The 19,166-nt window shown below is 44.2% G+C and overlaps 1 protein-coding gene and 1 long non-coding RNA gene across 5 annotated transcripts; one reads left to right on the forward strand and one right to left on the reverse strand.

Annotated features, from left to right (window-relative positions):
• Positions 1-1,540: 1,540 nt before the first annotated feature.
• ISCA1 (iron-sulfur cluster assembly 1) lies at positions 1,541-14,520 on the reverse strand. Its single transcript, XM_047103015.1, has 4 exons — positions 14,437-14,520; positions 6,888-6,941; positions 3,432-3,537; positions 1,541-1,828 (listed from the first exon to the last, which is right to left on the reverse strand). The coding sequence occupies exons 1-4, from the start codon at positions 14,515-14,517 to the stop codon at positions 1,680-1,682; spliced, it is 390 nt and encodes a 129-aa protein (XP_046958971.1). The 5' UTR covers positions 14,518-14,520; the 3' UTR covers positions 1,541-1,679.
• Positions 7,658-15,884, forward strand: LOC124529139 (uncharacterized). Of its 4 annotated transcripts, XR_006966292.1 has the most exons (3): positions 7,732-8,400; positions 13,693-14,950; positions 15,119-15,884. It is a non-coding gene; the product is annotated as an uncharacterized LOC124529139 (long non-coding RNA). The 4 variants fall into 4 exon arrangements; XR_006966291.1 differs by having other exon boundaries at positions 7,658-8,400; positions 13,660-15,884; XR_006966290.1 differs by having other exon boundaries at positions 7,658-8,400; positions 13,683-15,884.
• Positions 15,885-19,166: the final 3,282 nt, after the last annotated feature.

Raw genomic sequence — 19,166 nt, forward strand, 5'->3', positions numbered from 1 at the left:
TGCATCGGGTGGGGAGAATTCCCGTTAGCGACGAGACTGGTTAGAAAAACGCAGCCATTACAGCTACAGCAACAGCTACAGCTATTATTCCCAAACCCTTCTTCCTTACAAAGAAAAGGCAATCTTACGATCACACAGAGGCCACGTTCTTTTTTATTGACACAATTCATTCTCTACACACGTACAGTATTGCACAAATGACAGGTGGACCGACAAGTGTATTAACAATACGAACTCGCAAGCACCTACAGAGCCACCGCGCTAGGTTTTGGTGCATTCCGTGCCGGGTACTTCAGTAAACAGGACGGACAGAAGTGTGACAGCTACCTCATGAGAACCGGCTTTCAAAAAAAGCATATGTGTTGTAGAACAGTATGTCAAACCCAGGAAAATCACTAAATGACCAAAGGAACACTGTCAAAGAAAAGGTGGTAGTGACAATGTTAGGTTAAGAATTTCACTGAACTTGAGATTCAGAAAACGTACACGTACTGGGAATTTGAAGAAAAGACCCTCATGTTTGGCCCTCATGAAGACCCTCAACATTCGAGAAGGATATTTCTGGGGCACTACAGTGTCCTCTCTACTGTAGAAAACATGTCTCGTAGTTCTAAAGAAACAAGACGGTAATTCACATGAGTGGGTTTTAAAATAAGATTCTTCTCACTCAAAATAAAATAAACTAAATAACGATCTTTGTCAAATTACAAGAAAATCTTATCAGAATGCCAACCAGATAGAGAAGCCAGTCCACACGCTGACCGTTGCTGCCTGCCTCAGACTGTGGAGCCGGCGTGTCCCCTACACAGAAGGGGACACGAGAGCGGTCCCAGCTCCGCTGCTACAGAGCCTACGGTGTGAGGGTGGACAGAAGTCCTTCAGCTTCCCTGGGGGTTGCACCCCAGGTACAGAATTGAGGGGTGGACTGGATGGCTTTTTAGACACCTTTCAACCAAAAGGATCTAAGCCAGCTGGAGACTCCACCGTGGAGGGGACACTGAGGGTAGCAAAAGAAATGGATTAAAAATGGTGGGTTAAGTAATTCTTACCTTTAGATGACACTGCTCGGAACCTTTCTGCACTGCAGTTCAAGGAAACCTTTGCTCGATACTTTCGTCTGCCAGCTGCTGCTAAGGGGTAAAGCAAATGAGGCATCTGACAATGAAATTTGGGACAAAAATGTAGAAACGCTGTACCAAGTTTGGGTAGAAAAAACAGTGCGCTCCCGCGTCCCGCCAGCAGTCAGGATCTTCCGCCTCTGAACTTTAAGAGCCATCAATCTGGTTGCTAAATGCACATTCGCACCACTCAATGGAGATCTATGCAGTGCACGTGTATCAAGTACGTTTCCTGAAATCCTCCCAGGAAGGCGGCTTTCATGAAACTGGTTCTAATAAAAAGGATGAAGACAAGGAAGTGCAGGATAGGATTTTTTTTCTTTATAGATCAGGAAAATGACTCAAAGAGAGTAATGGCTTCTCATTTTCTGCCCTTTAAAAATAATACAAATACCACTTCTTTAGGAATCTAATACACTGGCTTCACTTTCAAAATGCATCATTTTATTTTCCTCATAAGGCAGTCATACGTTATAACCTTTCAGCACGCGACAGTCACATCATTTCTTCAGTAAGCCCTAGGACTTCCATGAGTGTTCCCGGAGCTCACAGCCAGAGCAGTCAAATATTAAAGCTTTCTCCACAGCCACACGTTCCTTTGATGTTTGGGTTATTGAAAACAAACTCACTGGACAACTTATCTTCAACATAGTCCATTTCTGTTCCTAAAAGTGTCAGCTGTGCTTTCTTCTCGATGAACACTCTGACTCCTGGCGGGAGAAGAAAACAAGTGTCACATAAATAAAACCTGCAGAGTAAACACTCACAAAAGTCAAACAGGAAGCTTCTGGATCAGTCCCACTATTTCCTTTAAGGGATTTAGTGCTCAGTTTCCTGTCTGTCCCTTCTTTTCCACCCAATAACCTAAGTCAAACACAATGACACTGGCTAGACTGTTGTGTATCAGCAAATCCCATGACAATTCTATGCAAAACTAGAATTTGCTTTGCACTTCACTCCTTTTTCCAATATGCAATATGAAGGAAATGAGTATATTCTCGGTGAGACTTCTGTAAAGACAAAGTCCAGAAAATGCGCGAGAACTCTGCAACGACGTCTGTACACATGACACAGTGGCAAGCCTAGAGGCACACAAGGACTGTGATACACTGGGCTGGTTTCATAAGACCAGCCAGTGTACCGCAGCCGTTTTGTGCTGCTTAGGGGCTGGAAAACTGGTAACAACCTAACTCCCTAGTAATTACGCAGGTAGAAGTTGGTATCTTCGTAAATATAATCAGCTTAAGAAAGCTTTCCAGGGTGCCTGGGTGGCTCAGTGGTTAAGCATCCGACTTTAGTTCAGGTCATGATCTCGCAGTTCATGAAAACAAGACCGCATCAGGCTCTGTGCTGACAGCTCAGAGCCTGGGACCTGCTTTGGATTGTGTCTCCCTCTCTCTCTGCCCCTCCCCTGCTTGCACGCTCTAAGATAAATAAACATTCAAAAAAAATTTAAAAAAAAACCCAAAACTTAAAAAAATAATAAAATAAAAAAGAGAAAGCTTTCCTCCTTATAAGAAACTTAGTAATTACTCATATATAAACTACACATAATTATTAGAACTCATCTTCTTAAAAATGAAAACATTTAAGATATTTAATGTATTGATCTAAAAAACAACACACTGGGGCACCTGGGTGGCTCAGTCGGTTACGTTCGACTCTTGATTTTGACTCAGGTCATGATCCCAGGGTGGTGGGATCGAGCCCTGTGTTGGGCATGAAGCCTGCTTAAGATTCTGTCTCTACCCCTCTCCCCCACTCGCTCTTTCTCTAAAATAAAAGAAAAAATAAAAACTACCTATTAACAAAAATAGGTAGTTTTTTGTTTTCAATAGGTTTTATCAGATTCTTGGGTTGGGGCAGGAGGCAGGACATAATTAAAGCACTGACATTTTAAATAAAAATGAAAAATACAGATTCCTCAAAAGCATGAGATGACATTACTTATTTGGTACAGACGTCAAACTGCTGCTTCGCACACGATGCGTGGTTCAGTATGAAGTTTAATCATTTTAAAACCTTTCTGCACACAGTGATTATTTTTTGTAACTGAAATAAACACACGAATGATAATCCATCAGTTACTAAGAGCACAGCCTATTTAACCTCTCCATGCCTCAGTTTCTTCATCTGTAAAATGGGGCACGACATGGTACCGTTCTCACTCAGCTGCTGTGTATGAATCACTTAATACACGAAAGGCCATCAAACCAGATACACTGAGCACCACATAAGCCATTCCTACTATCATCTTTACTCTTCTTGCTGTTCAAGGTTAAAGATTTGACGCCAAGTTTGCTTAAAACTCACCGTCTTGAACAACTTCTTCATCAGAATCTCCTTTTGTCTTTGTATATTCTAGAGTATAAGAAAGGCCATTACAACCCCTGGTTCGGACACCAACTTTCAGACCTACCTGAAAAAGCATTGTAAATAAAACTTAAGTTTTAAAGTAGTACATATTAAACAATTACATTCATAAAAACCCTGGCTGGTTGACCCTGTATGTTTCTTTGTAAGCTCAAAGATAAATATTAGATTTCTCGTTATAAAATGTCCCTTTAGGAAGTGGAAGGGGGAACATGCACTTAAAAAATTTAACTATTTAACAAACATCACTGCAACACTAGTGGGGATCCTAAAATAAAAAAACAATTATGTGCAAAGAAAACAGTACAGAGGGGTCAAAACTCCAAAAAGCCAGTCACTATCACTCTACAAAAGATATCTCCTATGGTTTTCCCATTTTTCTTCCAGTCCTCGTCATATATACATACACTCGAAACACAGGTTTTATTACAGCAGGAATAAAAGTCTTATTGTCTGCTTTGTTTCTGCCACGTAAGACATCATCTTTCTGTGTGATCAGCCTTCACAACTATCATTTGCATGTAATGCCTCAGTAATCCACTGTACCACAGTAAGCTGTGCCCCACCCGGGGCGCGCACTCACCACCCCGCGATCCAGAGTCACATGCTCTACTGACCGAGCCAGCCAGGTGCCTCTTAAAGAAGAGTTTTAATTCTAAACATTAAGAATTTTTTTTTTAAAGGAAAAAGAAAAGTATCTGATGGCAGAGATGGCTACCTACAAATTCTCGATTGTTTGTGCCCCACCTCACTGCAGGAGATGCTCTCAGGAAGTTTCTGTGTGGCTAGGTTCACCGAGGCTCACAGGCTGTCACCTGGCAATCACCCTGCCTCTACACGGGGCCTTAACTCTAAGGCAGACCTGTGTACACATTCTCGAGTACCAGAAATCAGAAGATTGCAGCCAACACAGACGTAAGAAGTTTAAAAGGTGACCAAACCGCACTTTTAAAATACCAATGTCTATCTTAACGTGACTGCCTAACAACACCTACCAAATGCCTACTCTTGGATCCTATCTGCTTTTTCATTGAAGTGTATGGTAAAACTATCACCATACAAAGGAGGATTTCAGCCAGTAGACCCTGATTCTCTCAAAAGCAGCGATGTGCACTTGCTTCAGGAAAACAGGGAGTAGGAAAGACGTGTGGCAAAGAGGGGGGCTTACAATGTTGGGGTGCCTGGGAGTCTGGACAGCTGAAGCATTCAGACAGCCGAGTGTGTCTGTATACCCTTACACAACACGGAGACAGAACTGTGCTCTTATTCACTTTCAGAGTGAGAGCTGACAGAACACGGGAGGGAGTGTCCCGTACTGGGCACCATCAATAAACCGTCTAGCTCAAATTCTGAGGCACGTGTCCTAAGTATGGGTTTAAGCTAGCTTTTATCTTTGTCACTAAGAGGCCTCCAGCAAGCAGGAAGTCCTACTACTAGGAACAAATACAGACGCTTACAGAATACATGAAAATACAGCTGTAGGTACCTGGAGCCTGGAAAAGGGATTGCCTGTGCCCTCAGCGACTCCAACGAAGTATGTGTTCCATCCTTTTCACGTCACTATGAACAAACATTCCTCAAATCTACACAGCTAAGTTCGTGGTCCATTTGGTCATCGATCTATCAATGGAGCTGGAATACTGATATATGTATGCAGTAATTCTTAGGAGGACCGTCCAGAACTTCATGCAATTGTAAGGTAAATCGCACAACAGAAGCTAGAAACCACTCTGTAGTCTAATTACTCAATATTAATAGTCTAGTACTTGGATGTGATTTATGGTACTCCACAGGCAATTAACAATGCACTAAGATGAAGGTGAGGCACACACCCCCTACTGCACAATTCTGCGTCTAGGACAGGCCATGTAGGTGCACTACACCATGCTTACAGGCTTAGCCCTCTAAGCAATGGGCCTGGCACGCTACAGACATGAAATGTTTGCTGCGTGATGGTTGTGGCAGCACTGGATGTAAACAACCCCAAAGACCGTTAGTATGGGCGGTTGGCTAAATAAATAAAACCTGTTCGATAAAACACACTAATAGATGCAACCATTAAAAAGAATGAGGTGGGTCTTCCTGTAATGACACAGAAAGAACCTCAAGCTATTATTATTAAGGACAAAAAGTCAAGTGTAACCACAGCATGTATGGAATGCTTTTATCTAAGTACGAAGAGACATACACACAAACAAGCACAGGCATAGTCTACGTCAGTAGTCCCCATCAGGGAATCATTATTGGTTGTCACAACTAAGGAGTGGGGCAGTGCCACGGGTACCTATGTGCAGAGGCCCAGGATACTACTGAACATCCTGCATTCCACCTCCAACAAAGAATTATCTGGCCCAAAACATCAACTGTGCAGAGACTGAGAAACCCTGGTGTAGACAGATTAAAAATGTACACATTGTGTTGGAAAGGACAATGGGAGGTAGCCCCTTAGAAGGATGAATGACAATCAAGAGTCTGGGGTCACAAAACGATGTCTTCTCCATTTAATACCTTGTTATAAAATAATTTTGTTTTTTTTAAAAACCTTGAGTGTACCTTTACTCTTTTTTTTCAACATAATTTTATTTTTTTAAATTTACATCCAAATTGGGGCGCCTGGGTGGCGCAGTCGGTTAAGCGTCCGACTTCAGCCAGGTCACGATCTCGCGGTCCGGGAGTTCGAGCCCCGCGTCGGGCTCTGGGCTGATGGCTCAGAGCCTGGAGCCTGTTTCCGATTCTGTGTCTCCCTCTCTCTCTGCCCCTCCCCCGTTCATGCTCTGTCTCTCTCTGTCCCAAAAATAAATAAACGTTGAAAAAAAAAATTTAAAAAAAAAAAAAAATTTACATCCAAATTAGTTAGCATATAGTACAACAAGGATTTCAGTAGATTCCTTAGTGCCCCTTACCCATTTAGCCCATCCCCCCTCCCACAACCCCTCTAGTCACCCTCTGTTTGTTCTCCATATTTATGAGTCTCTTCTGCTTTGTCCCCCTCCTTGTTTTTATATTTTTGTTTCCCTTCCCTTCATCTATTTTGTCTCTTAAAGTCCTCATATGAGTAAAGTCATATGATATTTGTCTTTCTTTGACTAATTTCACTTAGCATAATACCCTCCAGTTCCATCCATGTAGTTGCAAATGGCAAGATTTCATTCTTTCTGATTGCCGAGTAATACTCCATTGTATATATATACCACATCTTCTAATCCATTCATCCATCGATGGACATTTGGGCTCTCTCCATACTTTGGCTATTGTTGATAGTGCTGGAGTGTAGCTTTACTCTTTAAATAAAAATCCCTAACCAATGAAAACATACTGTTTATCACAAGATAAATTCATTGTGAAAACAGGACTTCAATTTTTTTAGTAAATATTCAACTGATTGGTTTTACTTACATGTTCAGGCTTATCTTTAAGAAGCTGTTTTATCTTGTTTACTGCTGAAGGTGTCTGAAAAAAGAACAAGTTATTAAGTTTTTAGCTGCAAAACTTGCTTTTTTTAAAGCCTTATAGTTCCCTAGCTTTGAGACTATTCAAGTCTATCTTCAGCAAACTCATGTGACAAATTTATATTCCACTCTTCCAAGTACTTTATGGCTTTTATAAACAAACATATGAACTCTCAATACAAAGCATTTTATTTTTATTAAAAAAAATTTTTTTTAATGTTTATTTTTGCCAGAGAGACAAAGCGTGAGTGGGAGGGGCAGAGAGAGAGGAAGACACAGAATCCAAAGGAGGCTCCAGGGTCTGCGCTGTCAGCACACAGCCCGATGTAGGGCTTGAACTCATGAGCTGTGAGATCATGACCTGAGCCGAAGTCAGACGCTTAACCGACTGAGCCACCCAGGAGACTCTATTTTGATTTTTAAAATGTCTTCTAGCAACATCCTTTGAGTCTTGCTCCCCCCCGTCAAGGTCAGCTCCCTGTCATTAGCGCTGGTACTCTCTACTTACATCACAAATGTAATTTTTCCAAGGAGCATCTATTTTGTGCTGCTACTACATGCTCAGCACAAGTACAATTCCCAACACAGAGATCAGGTGCTCAACAGTCAATGAATGACTCAAGGAATCACTGGGGAAGCCGATCTTCAGGCGGTTTTTCTGTTGATTATTATTAACTCTATTGCCTTTTTTGCTTACCCCTAATCTATGTCAAACTCGTCAAAATGCATACAGGAAACAGTGATACCAGCATCAACCCAGGGTGTGCCTCGGTACAGTCCTGCCACATGGTCCCACAGATACTAAATGTGGCTTAAAACAACATCTCAGGATATCCGGACAAACAGAAATAAGCTGGTCAACTACAGAAGCAAGCACAGGGAGGCATTTTTCAGGAGTAATGCTGTTTAATCTAGCCCATTTGTCCTCAAGATGGATCAGCATCACCAACCCCACTTTCTCGGGAAGTGCAATTTTCCAAATTTACCAAACTGGTACTCTTGGATCCTATCTGCTTTTTCATGGTGCTGTCAAGGACAAAGTCTGTTCCAGGGCATTCCTGCTCCACTTCTTGGCTGTGTCCCAGCCTGTGACTTGGCTTAAATGGGGAGAGGAGACCCTCCTCCTCAGGATACAATAAACGAGCTCACGAAGTACACTCCGAGCAGTGCCAGGCACAAAGAGCTCAATATAAACCAGCCCTTATCACCATGAAGAGAGTATATTAGTGAAGACATCATGTCCTTCCTACTTTGTTTTATTAGCTCCTCAGCTGGCAACGCTGTGCTGGTCCTCCAGTTTTTTGTACCGGCATCTTACTGGTTTGTGAAATCCCAGTGGACATTATGACCTATGACTCAGAAGCAACTGTAGCCAAAACTCAAGCCCGTGCTGAGGGAACAGACCCAAAGGATGGCCCCAAAGCGTGCTCTTCTGGCCTGCCTGGAGGGGGCTCAGCCAGGTAAGGATGTTGAAGCAGAGTCTGGATCCAATTTCGAAAGGCCACGAAACCAATTTAGAAAATTGAGACTAGTATTTTTTAAAAACACAAACTAGGGGCGCCTGGGTGGCTCAGTTGGTTAAGCATCTGACTTTAGCTAAGGTCATGATCTCACAGCTCCTGAGTTTGAGCCCTGTGTTGAGCTCTCTGCTGTCAGGGCAGAGCCCAATTCAAAAGAAAAAAAAAAAAAAAAAAAAAAAAAAGGTAAAAAAAAAAATCACCACCAGTCGGTGGTCTATTAAAAAGCCTTTTCCCACAATTCTACCAGAACAGGAGCCAAGCGGTGTGACAAAAGCAGACAACAGGGAACAGTACGCAGGGGGAAGAAGAAGGAAATGGAAAAGAGAATTTTGTGGTTTTTTTTCTCTTGATATTATGGCATATCAACCTCAAACAGTTACAGAAATATTTCTGAAAAGATGTTTAAAAACGCTCATTTGTCCTTCTCAACAACTGCCAGTAAAAACTAGCTTCCGTAATTTTCATGGTCATACTTCCCACATTGAGTCCTGAATCTAACTACTGTCCTTAATCTAACTACTGTCAAAGAGCAAAGGATTTCCAATAAGTGAAAAACAAACAGACAAACAAAACCCCAGGCAGGGCCATGGAAAAATATCCATTTCAAGTATAACTTGCCCTGTGATGCTGGGAAGTCAAAGATGAGGAGGGTTCACCATTCACCCCTCCATGACCAAAACAAAGCAGACAGGGTATCAACACTACTCTGTCAGCAGCCCCTTGTGGTTTTTATCTCCAAGTGATTATTAAATCACCTAACTTGGCTTTCCAAAATGATGTATTTTCTTCTTTTCTCAACTCTTAGTAGGAAACACTTAGACACAGTAAGTAAAAACAATTCTTGGAGTGGTCTCCCTATCCCAAAGCGGCTGACTTCACGCCTTGTACTGTTAAGGGAAAAGTAACTGGTGTGCCTGGGAAATGTCATTATAGGAGCCAAACCAAGTCTTAATGTTCCTGTGTCAGAGGCCAAAACCAAACATACTCCATTGCGAGGAGTGTTATTAATGATGGAAACCCAGCTGAGTACTTATTTAAGGGAAAGGTATGGATCTTACAACTTGCTGAGAAATTTGATTTTCAGAACAAGTCAAAATGACTAACAGGGAACATGTGGCACTTAAAAAAAAAATGCTAGCTCTTAAAGGTACTTTCTGTATCTTGGGGCCAGGCAGAAGCTGAGGATCACGCTGGGTTGTCTATTTGCATACACTAGCACCTCTGCAAGAAGTAAACTCAATCTGGCAAACAGTGCTAGAACTTTGGCTAAACAAGCTCCAGGCCTGGTAGCCTTCCAATTTCCAAGCACTCCCCCCAAACAACTAAGACACCTATACTTTTCCAAGGAAAGTATAATATACCTTAATTTAGGTATAATTAAGGACTTATTCACCTGAGATTTGACCAATGAATTAAAATTTAAGATTCCATGGGGCGCCTGGGTGGCTCAGTCGGTTAAGCGGCCGACTTCGGCTCAGGTCATGATCTTGCGGTCCGTGAGTTCGAGCCCCGCGTTGGGCTCTGGGCTGACAGCTCAGAGCCTGAAGCCTGTTTCGGATTCTGTGTCTCCCTCTCTCTGACCCTCCCCCGTTCATGCTTTGTCTCTCTCTGTCTCAAAAATAAATAAAAAACGTTAAAAAACAAAAATTTAAAAAAAAATAAAATTTAAGATTCCAGGGGCGTCTGGGTGGCTCAGTCGGTTGAGCAACCGACTTCGGCTCAGGTCATGATCTCATGGTTCATGGGTTTGAGCCCCACATCAGGCTCTGTGCTTAACACTTGCTCAGAGCCTGGAGCCTGCTTCCGATTCCATGTCTCCTTCTCTCTCTGCCCCTCCCCCACTCACGCTCTGTCTCACTCAGTCTCTCAAAAATAAATAAATGTAAAAAAAAAAAAAATTAAGATTCGTGGGATGCCTGGGTGGCTTGGTCAGTTAAGTGTCTGACTTCGGATCAGGTCATGATCTCCTGGTTGTGGTTTGTGAGTTCGAGCCCTGCATCGTCTCTGCACTGACAGTGTGGAGTCTGCCTGGGATTCTCTCTCTCTGCCCCTCTCTCCCCTCAAAATAAATAAATAAACTTAAAACAAAATTAAGATTCTTGAAACTTGATTAAATACAAAGATAGTTTTTAATCTACTCATATGTATATCACAGAACAAGACAAAAGGCCCTTAAAAAAAGATTTCAGCCTGTTTTTGTAGCAGAAACTTTTCATTCGCAACACTGTATCTCCTTAATTCCTCATGCAATTTTAGTATTTTGCTGTTCAAGAAAACAAAATTAAAACCAGAGCTAACTCCAGGATTACGTATACTAAACACGCGTCAACAACTACAACCTATTTTAATTTCATTATAAATACGGCATTTTAATGTTTAGAAGATGGTAACTAGCAGCCAATGAACAAGTCACAGTATATTTTAACTCGTTCTTTAACAGCTAGGGGTGGCATTATAGTGTTTTCCCTTTTGTCTTTTCCTATTCATCTCTGTGTATTATGTAGCCCACATTTTAAAAGTTTAACATGTCTCTCATTTAATACATGGTAATAAACACGTTATTAACGATTTACTAAGTACGTTCCAGGTGCTTAATGGTTTACATGCATCATCTTATTCTCACAATTCTGTGATTTAGGTATTAAAGATTAAATAATTTGCACAGAGACAGTAAGTTAAAGAACGAAGAGTTATGACTCCCAAACTTAAAAAAAAAAAAAAAAAGTATTATTTACAGTGACTACACCAACTGAATGTACTCACCAACCCCATCTACTCTAATTTAACCAATCTCTCATTGTTACACATTTAGGCTACTCCCAATGGTTTCTTGGAGAATACCCTTAAATGGCCTAAATACAGAAATCTTACTGCTTGGTCACTGTTCCAAAGGACTTCTGGTACTTGTCCTTCAACGAATTAACAGCTCCTTACTGGGACTCTAGTATCACATTGTTCCCTAGCCCTTCTCAACCAGGTGCCACCGGAAAGTTAAGTCTTAAGGCACCCACTGAACATAATGAATTAACTTCTCTGTGCTCATGAAGAATGATGCTGGCTATGTACCATTATTCTCTTACAGCTTTGCTTGAGCTTTATGCACAGCTGTAGGTACACCCCTCATCCTAAATTATGGTTACATTAATTCTGATTTGTAGAATGATGGAAATAAAAGCCTCTGCCAGCAGGGCAGTGTTAAATCTTCAAGTTCTTTTGTCATTTTTCACTCTGCCCCCTACAAACTCAATTTCAACCGTCAGTTCCTGGATATGTAGAGTAGGGACAGCATCCTCTTTGGATGTGCCTCTGAAGATGTCCAAAGGTACTCACTTTCATGCGGTGGGGTGGAGTCTTAAAACACTCAATCAAGGAACCATCTCTGGTTTGCACCAAAGTGTTTAGGACAGCCTATCACCAGATGAGGCCTTTTGTTCCAGCAACCCACCAATCCCCTGGATTAACATCAGTTAGTGTAGATAATTTGGAAGCATGGAACCATGTTTTCATTTCATCAATTCCTTTTCCTAGCCTTTTGATGACCTCTGGTAGGCTGCACAGGTACAGCACTTTAACACGTTTGCGCCATGTCAAATTCCTGATGTGGAGTTTATACATCTAGGTAGCGCTGATCTCTTCCTCCTCATTTTACTGAAATCTCTAGTTTCTTTTGCTTTCATCCACATTCACTCATTAGCCCTTTGATCACCTCCTTGCTTCTGCACTTGACTTAAAATATTTGCAAGGGACTTAAAATATCTGCTGGGACTTAAAATATTTTTTGCAAAAACACTAGAAAACTAACAAACAGCAATACATGCATGCCATAATGTCTGGAGACTAGGGAACATATGCTAGGATTAAAACGACTGCATCAGGTGGAAAGCAGCAAGGACCTTTGTCTTTAGCACCAGCTAAGATCACAGGGAAAGAAACTTAAAAAGTCACCCAGACAGTTAAACAGGCTAAGTTCAGACAATGGACTTTGGCAAGTTAATCAGAACACTTGATCAGATGCCAACAACAGAGCCCTGCTGAAATAAGACATGACACGGTAAGGAGCTGTTACAATTCTGTTAGCAGAATTAGCCTGGTAAGTGGTAACGGGTAATGAAGCAGGAGAAAGTAAGTGTAGACAGCTCAGGTCTGAGAATGTATACTGTCATTATTCCTAGTAATTCCTAAGGGTGGCCAAGGCCTGGCCCACAACTGTGTCCCTGGAGGGTGGGAAACTGTGTAACACATTCATTTCTTATACTGAAACAAAGGAGGTCTTAAATGTCAGCTGAATGACAAGGAGCAAAAGGGAATGACTTAGAGATTTTGAACGAGTAAGTAATGATATGCTAAATGATGGACTTCTCTTTCTGGCTCTACCATTACCAGTGGTAGAATTCTTTTCAATTCTGAGTACTATGTTTTTTGTTTTTTTAATGTTTATTTATTTTGAGAGAGAGACAGAGTGTGAGCAGGGGAGGGGCAGAGAGAGAGAGAGACACAGAATCCGAAGCAGGCTCCAAGCTCTGAGCTGTCAGCACAGAGCCCAACGCGGGGCTCAAACCCACCAGCCACTGACATCATGACCTGAACTGAAGTCGGAGGCTTAACCAACGGAGCCACCCAGGTGCCCCAATTCTGAGTACTTGTGAACTGAGACCGAAAGACACAAAGTATGACTCGTGTCTTCTAGTATGACTTGTTGTGATTTCAAGACTTTGGAAAATTCTAAGCTCTGATAATGATATCTTCCAGACATGAAAACAGTCGTGTGGTACAGAAAATAGTAATACAGAATAATCGGGAAAACCTCTGTACAGGCTGAAAACAATGAACCATTATAAAAGTGAATTCTCCTGCCTCATCACAACTTTCTTCTGTTTTGCTACAACTAGTTTTCTGGCAACAGGCTTTCTTATAGCACTAGCTTGAATGGAATCTAGGATTCCTTCAGAGAATCTACTTTCCCACTCTCTAGGTGGTGAATGCTTGCACAAAGGCTTCTCCTTCATCTCTTGATGGGTGTGTGAGAAGTTATGCTGATCATAGGCTTTCCTATAAAATTCAACTCTTTCAAAATGGCAAACACAAGTGACTGCTTAACGGACATGGGAGTTTTCTCGGGGTGAAATGTTTTGGAACGAGATACAGGTGATGGTTGCACAACACTTGGTACTAAATGCCACTGAAATGTACATTTTAAAGTGGTTAATGTTATGTTATGTGAGTTTTCCCTAGGCTAAAAAGAAAAACAAAACCAAAAACAACTGCACAGTGCACCAGGGATCCCGTATATGCATGGTAAGCCCTGCGGTGAGCATCTGCGGTATGGACTCTGGGGCCCTCCGAGTGTGTTTGACCTTTCACCTAGAAAACGCTCACCCAGGGTAGAGATTTTTATCCTTCTTTGTCCTTTGTGAGAGCCGACCGCGGCGGAGGCCTGCTGGAGGCACACAGGGTGTTTCAAAAAGCCTCCCCTCCCCGATCCCAGGAAGAAACCCTTTGTGCACTGCAGCCTTGATCTCGGCGAGGGGTGGGCTTTGTTGAAGCTGCGCTCTCACGTCGCTCGCCGCGCTCGCCCGGAGGTCCCCCGGCGCACCTCGAGGGCAGGGGTCGCGGTTCCCTCCCCCAAACTCCCCGGAGTGCCGGGCGCCGAGCTCTGAAAGGCCCGCGACGCCTGCACAGTCGCGCCCCTGGGCTCGCGGCGGGCTGTCCCGGCCGGCCGGGGACTCGCGCACACGCGGCGACCCCCAACCTCCGCATGCGGCGGCGCGCGGCCTGCTGGGAAACGTAGTTCCGGGGGCGCCAGGCTCCCGTGGAGCAGCCCCGCCCGGGCTTGTTTATCTCTCCAGCCGGGGCGAGGCGGGCAAGGCGGCGACGCGGCGGCCGCGGAGCGCGCCCGGAGCCCTGCTGCCGTGACCTCCTCGAGAGGGCGGAGGTGAACCAATGTCACCCGCCCGACCGAGCGCCCCGGCCACTCACCAGGGTGAGGGCGGCCCGAGTGGGCTGCAGCTTCCTCTTGCTCACAGCCCGGACAGTGGCCCGGACTAACGAAGCCGACATCCTCGCCGTCCCGGCGCCCCGGTGCCTTGGGCCGGAACTCGGCCACCTCAGCCTCTCTCCATGGACACAGCGGCCGCATTGACGCCACAAGCTCCGGCGCACGGCGCCCCAGGCCCCGCCCCGCGCGAGCCCGCCCCCGCCGCCGCCATTGGGCGGGCCGTGTGAGTGACGGACAGAGGGCGGGGCGCGGAGCTCCGGCCATGGGCACGTGACTTGATAGGCGCAAAGGGCCCGGGGGCAAGGTTTGTCTTTGCAAGGAAGGCCTCCGCGCTACGTGGGGAGTGGGGCTGGGGCGCGCAGAACGCCTGCACTTGTGGACTCTGGAGGCGTGTCGCTCCACGACCTGCCCCTGGGCAAGATGCGGCGTCACTCCTTAAGAACGCTGAGCTACGAGCGCTGGTGCTCTCCAAAGCAGAAGGGTTCCGAGGCGCAGGTACACACGTTGGTCTTCCTTTTGGTTCAGCTAGGCAGTTCTTAAGAGCATGGACTTACCGCAGAATCGCGAGATAAACAACCCAAATACTCACCAGGCTACCTCCTCACCGCGGGCTGTACTGCACCGGATGTTGGAAGATGGTGCTAATGCAAGTTTCGCTTTTAGGTGCTGACTTTGGAACGCCGACCAACCCGAAGATGTGATTGGACAGATCTGTCAACATTCATAGTGAGAACCATTCCGTAAGATTGGTTGAACGCCTGTTTGTCAGACCTTGTAGTGGCTGCTCAGGGCCTCCTGCCTTTTAATTCTCCAAGTACACCTATGCTTTAGGCATTATACCAGGCATGCACTCACAGGAAGCCTGGTCAATGGAGGGTCCAGGAAAGAATGAGAGATCCTGGAGAACAGAAGTGCTGCAGAGTTAGCAGTAGGGGGGAGGAGGAGAACGTAAAGGATGGGTGGCTTTTCTCGTGGAAGTGCTAGAGGTAGAGGGGAAAAGTAGGATCTGTGGAATGGTGATGGCAAGGAAAGACTCTTGCTCAGTGTTTTGATGTGAAAAGAACTAATCAGTGTGTTTTAGAGCCCAATTTATCTTTAATCCCCTAGAGCCTATAGGTTTGGATGGTTCAGAATTCCCTTAGGTAGTTCTATCTCCCTGCTACTGAAATAGAACTGCATGACAGCAAGAGAATGGTTATCTTTGCCTCTAAGCCCTCTAAGCACAAAAGAAGCAGTGAGTTTAGGCGATGGTAGTATGGTGGGTTTGTATCTTGGCTTCCTCTCCCTAGATCGGTGATTTGGGACGGCGTATTTTACTTCTTGTGCCCTTCCTCTTACTGATGCTATGAAGACTAAATGGAAAGCCCTTAGAAGATTGTATGGCACCTAAGTACTAGAAACTCAATAAAGGTTGCTAGTTATTCATGGATAAAGATGTCATATACTGTGAAACCGTGGAATCACAGCGGTGGATACACATGCCATTCCACATTTGTCTAAACCCATAGAACGTGTCACGCCAAGAATGAATCCTAATGTAAACAACGGACTTTGGGCGATAATGTTGTGTCCACATGGGCTGTCAGTTCTAACAAATACCCGACCCTGGTGCAGGATGTGGATAGTGGAGGGTTTTGGCTTGTGTGGGGACAGGGGTATCTGGGAATTCTGTACTTTCCATTGTTTTGTTGTGAACCTAAAACTGCTCTGAAAAATAGTGTTAATAAAATGTAAAAAAAAAAAAGCCATGTATCATTCTTAATTATTGAAATATCATTATGCAGTCATGTAGAACGTTATAGGTTTCAAAAGCACCCTCGAGGGGCGCCTGGGTGGCTCTGTCGGTTAAGCACCGACTTCGGCTCAGGTCATGATCTCACGGTTCGTGAGTTCGAGCCAGGCGTCTGGCTCTGTGCTGACAGCTGGGAGCCTGGAGCCTGCTTCGGATTCTGTGTCTCCCTCTTTCTCTGCCCCTCCCTTGCTCATGCTCTCTCTCAAAAAAATAAACATTAAAAAAAAATTAAAAAAAAATTTAAAGCACCCTCGAGCACATAGTCTCATAGCAGCCTCACCGTTTTTTTTTAGGCAGGTGTATTGGCATAGCTAGTTTAAAAATGATAGGGGCGCGTGGGTGGCTCAGTCGGTTAAGCGGCCGACTTCGGCTCAGGTCATGATCTCGAGGTCCGTGAGTTCGAGCCCTGCGTCGGGCTCTGTGCTGACAGCTCAGAGCCTGGAGCCTGTTTCAGATTCTGTGTCTCCCTCTCTCTGACCCTCCCCCGTTCATGCTCTGTCTCTCTCTGTCTCAAAAATAAATAAACATTAAAAAAAAATTTAAAAAAATAAATAAAAAAAATAAAAATGATACATAAACTCTGGCCTTTTAGTAGGGTGTGGCAGAAAGTATTTTTAAAATCTAGTTCTAAATGTTCTGATTCAAGATCCCACGCATGCTTGATACCTTCATCTATTTAATACACACTACTCAGTTTTGTTTTAACTTGGCTGGCTGTTTTGCATGTGAGTGGTAAGTCCCATAACCTACTTGTTCGTGGGTCAGGCATACCTAATGTTATTTGAAACTGATGTAGGTGGCTGAGCTAAACTGGCGTTAGAAGAAAGCTTTCACGACTGTGTAAGAAATATGTGAGCGCCCTTATCTCAGGGCAGCAGCTGCCCTGGGGAGTCAGGAGGCAGCTGTAGTTAACTGCTGAAGGAGTTGGCAAGCTGGAACCACATTTAGATTCCCACCAATAGGAAGAACTTAAAATAGGGAAATGTTTAACACTGTGCACTTTGGCCCTTAGTTTCAGAGTTCTAGACGTTAAAGTGTTTTCCTAGTAAGACCTCCCTTGAGCATCACTGCTCTGTGAAAGGGCAGATATGCTTTCCATTTTGCAGGCAAGGAAACTGAACTGCGCAGAGAGAGGCTACGGGGATTGCCACAGTCTGCTGGAAAACTGGCAGAGCCAGACCCTAATTAAGTCTAGAATTCCACCCGGTGAAATGCGCTAAATTCTTGACGGCTGCTGTGTAAACACACCTGCTTTCAAAGAAAAAAGTACTGAGCGCATCTTCACGGTTTTATCGGAGTTTTGTTGAATTCTATTTTCTTGTCAACAAATTTTTTTTTTTTGCCTGTAACACTACGAACCCTTTTGACCTTCCTACCCAGGATTTTTTCCACCCGGGAACTTTTTTTTTTGAATAAAACCATTTGTGAAACACATCTGACAATGAAAAGTATACTGAAGTCATGTCAGAACATTTTAGTAACATCTCAGAAAGTGCGCACACTGTTGATATGTACGCACTGAGCAAGGGATTAAAACATGTAGACTGGGGCTGGAAGAATAGATTTCATCTTCCTGTTTGTTCCCGAGAGGCGGAGGAAAGGAGAAGTGGGCTAGTGGAGGCTTCGTGGAGCCTGCTGAGAGACAGGCCAGTTGCGCCTCAACGGTAACTGCGCCCCAGGGGCTGTCCTCAGCGTGGGGCAGATGCGGCTGTCCCCTGGCTGGGGCGCTGAGAAGGGGCTGTGACCAGGCCCATGCCAAGGGAGCAAAGAACCTAGGGTCATCCATTCTCCAGGGCTGGTAAACACTGGTCGCTGTCCCGTCGATCCAGTGTGAGGGACTGAAATCTAGCACAGGAATTAGAATAAAATGTAGGAAGCTTTTTAACATTCTCAAAAGGATATAAGAAAACATGGTTTCCATAAAGAGGAAGATAATTAAAATTGAGAGGAAAGGGAAGGTGGCTGAAATAAGCTGAAGACAATTATAAATGAAATGACAAAATCCACATGAGAAACAGCAAACAGCAGAATGACACAAAAAATCCAGTCAGTCATGTGGAGATTAAATTTGAAAAGTGTTCCTAGCATGGAGGAAGAGGAATACTGAAAAAAAGACAAAAGCATTTTTGAGAAAAAAAAAAAAAATTAAGAACACACGTTCCCAAGATGGAAAAAACCCAACAACCAAAAAACCAAACTGGGCTAGAGATACATGGGATTTGCTTTGGTTTCAGACAAAAGTCACTGACACAAAACTTATAGGGATAAACAAACACTGGAGCATCCAAGCAGAAAAATAAAACCTACCAGGAAACAAAAATTAGGCCGGTCTCTGATTTCTGCTATCAGGCCAGAAGACCGCATCACTAAGCTTTCCAAAGAAAGTGTGACGAGAAGTGTGTGCCCGGTCAAGCTCACTTTCAAGTTGAAGGCAAGAGAAATCAGAAGAGGAGCAGCTGAGGAACGTCACAGGGAGCAGCTTCGGCCCCGGGTACATAATTCATGCTTTACTTCAGGAGTTTGGGTTCGTTAAAGCTGAGTAAGGAACGATCGCTGATCCTACCACAACTTGCCCAGATTCTGTAGTTCCTCGCGATAGGATTCTTCCTTAACTGGAATATGTCTTCCGGTAGGTGAAAATAAGGGCTCACAGATGTCTTATTTTCCGAGCCCTCTCCTACCTGGGAACGCTTGCCCAGCAAACACCCTCTCCGTCCTTCTCTGTTTCCATCCCCCCAAGTCTGTGCCTCTCCTCTGCGCATTCCCAGAGCTTGGCGCACAGTGGGGCCGATGACCAGCAGCTGGCATGAGCACAAGGAGAGGGGGCGCCAGATGAAGAGGAGCAGTTCTGTACTGCCCTCCCTCCATCTGGTTTCCTCACGACATTAGGACTCTCGCTAGAAAGGAATGTGGATAAAA

Source organism: Lynx rufus, unplaced genomic scaffold, assembly GCF_022079265.1.
Source record: "Lynx rufus isolate CCGP_SWC_20201006 ecotype Redwood Valley unplaced genomic scaffold, mLynRuf1.p SCAF_10, whole genome shotgun sequence".
NCBI lineage: Eukaryota > Metazoa > Chordata > Mammalia > Carnivora > Felidae > Lynx > Lynx rufus.

Excerpts from the sequence above, each read along its gene's own strand:
- ISCA1 (XM_047103015.1), bottom strand. The coding sequence starts at position 14,517 with ATGTCGGCTTCGTTAGTCCGGGCCACTGTCCGGGCTGTGAGCAAGAGG. Across the intron at positions 6,942-14,436 it reads CTCGGGCCGCCCTCACCCTG|ACACCTTCAGCAGTAAACAA; the intron begins GTGAGTGGCCGG and ends TTCTTTTTTCAG. Across the intron at positions 1,829-3,431 it reads TGAAGAAGTTGTTCAAGACG|GAGTCAGAGTGTTCATCGAG; the intron begins GTGAGTTTTAAG and ends TTCTCCCGCCAG.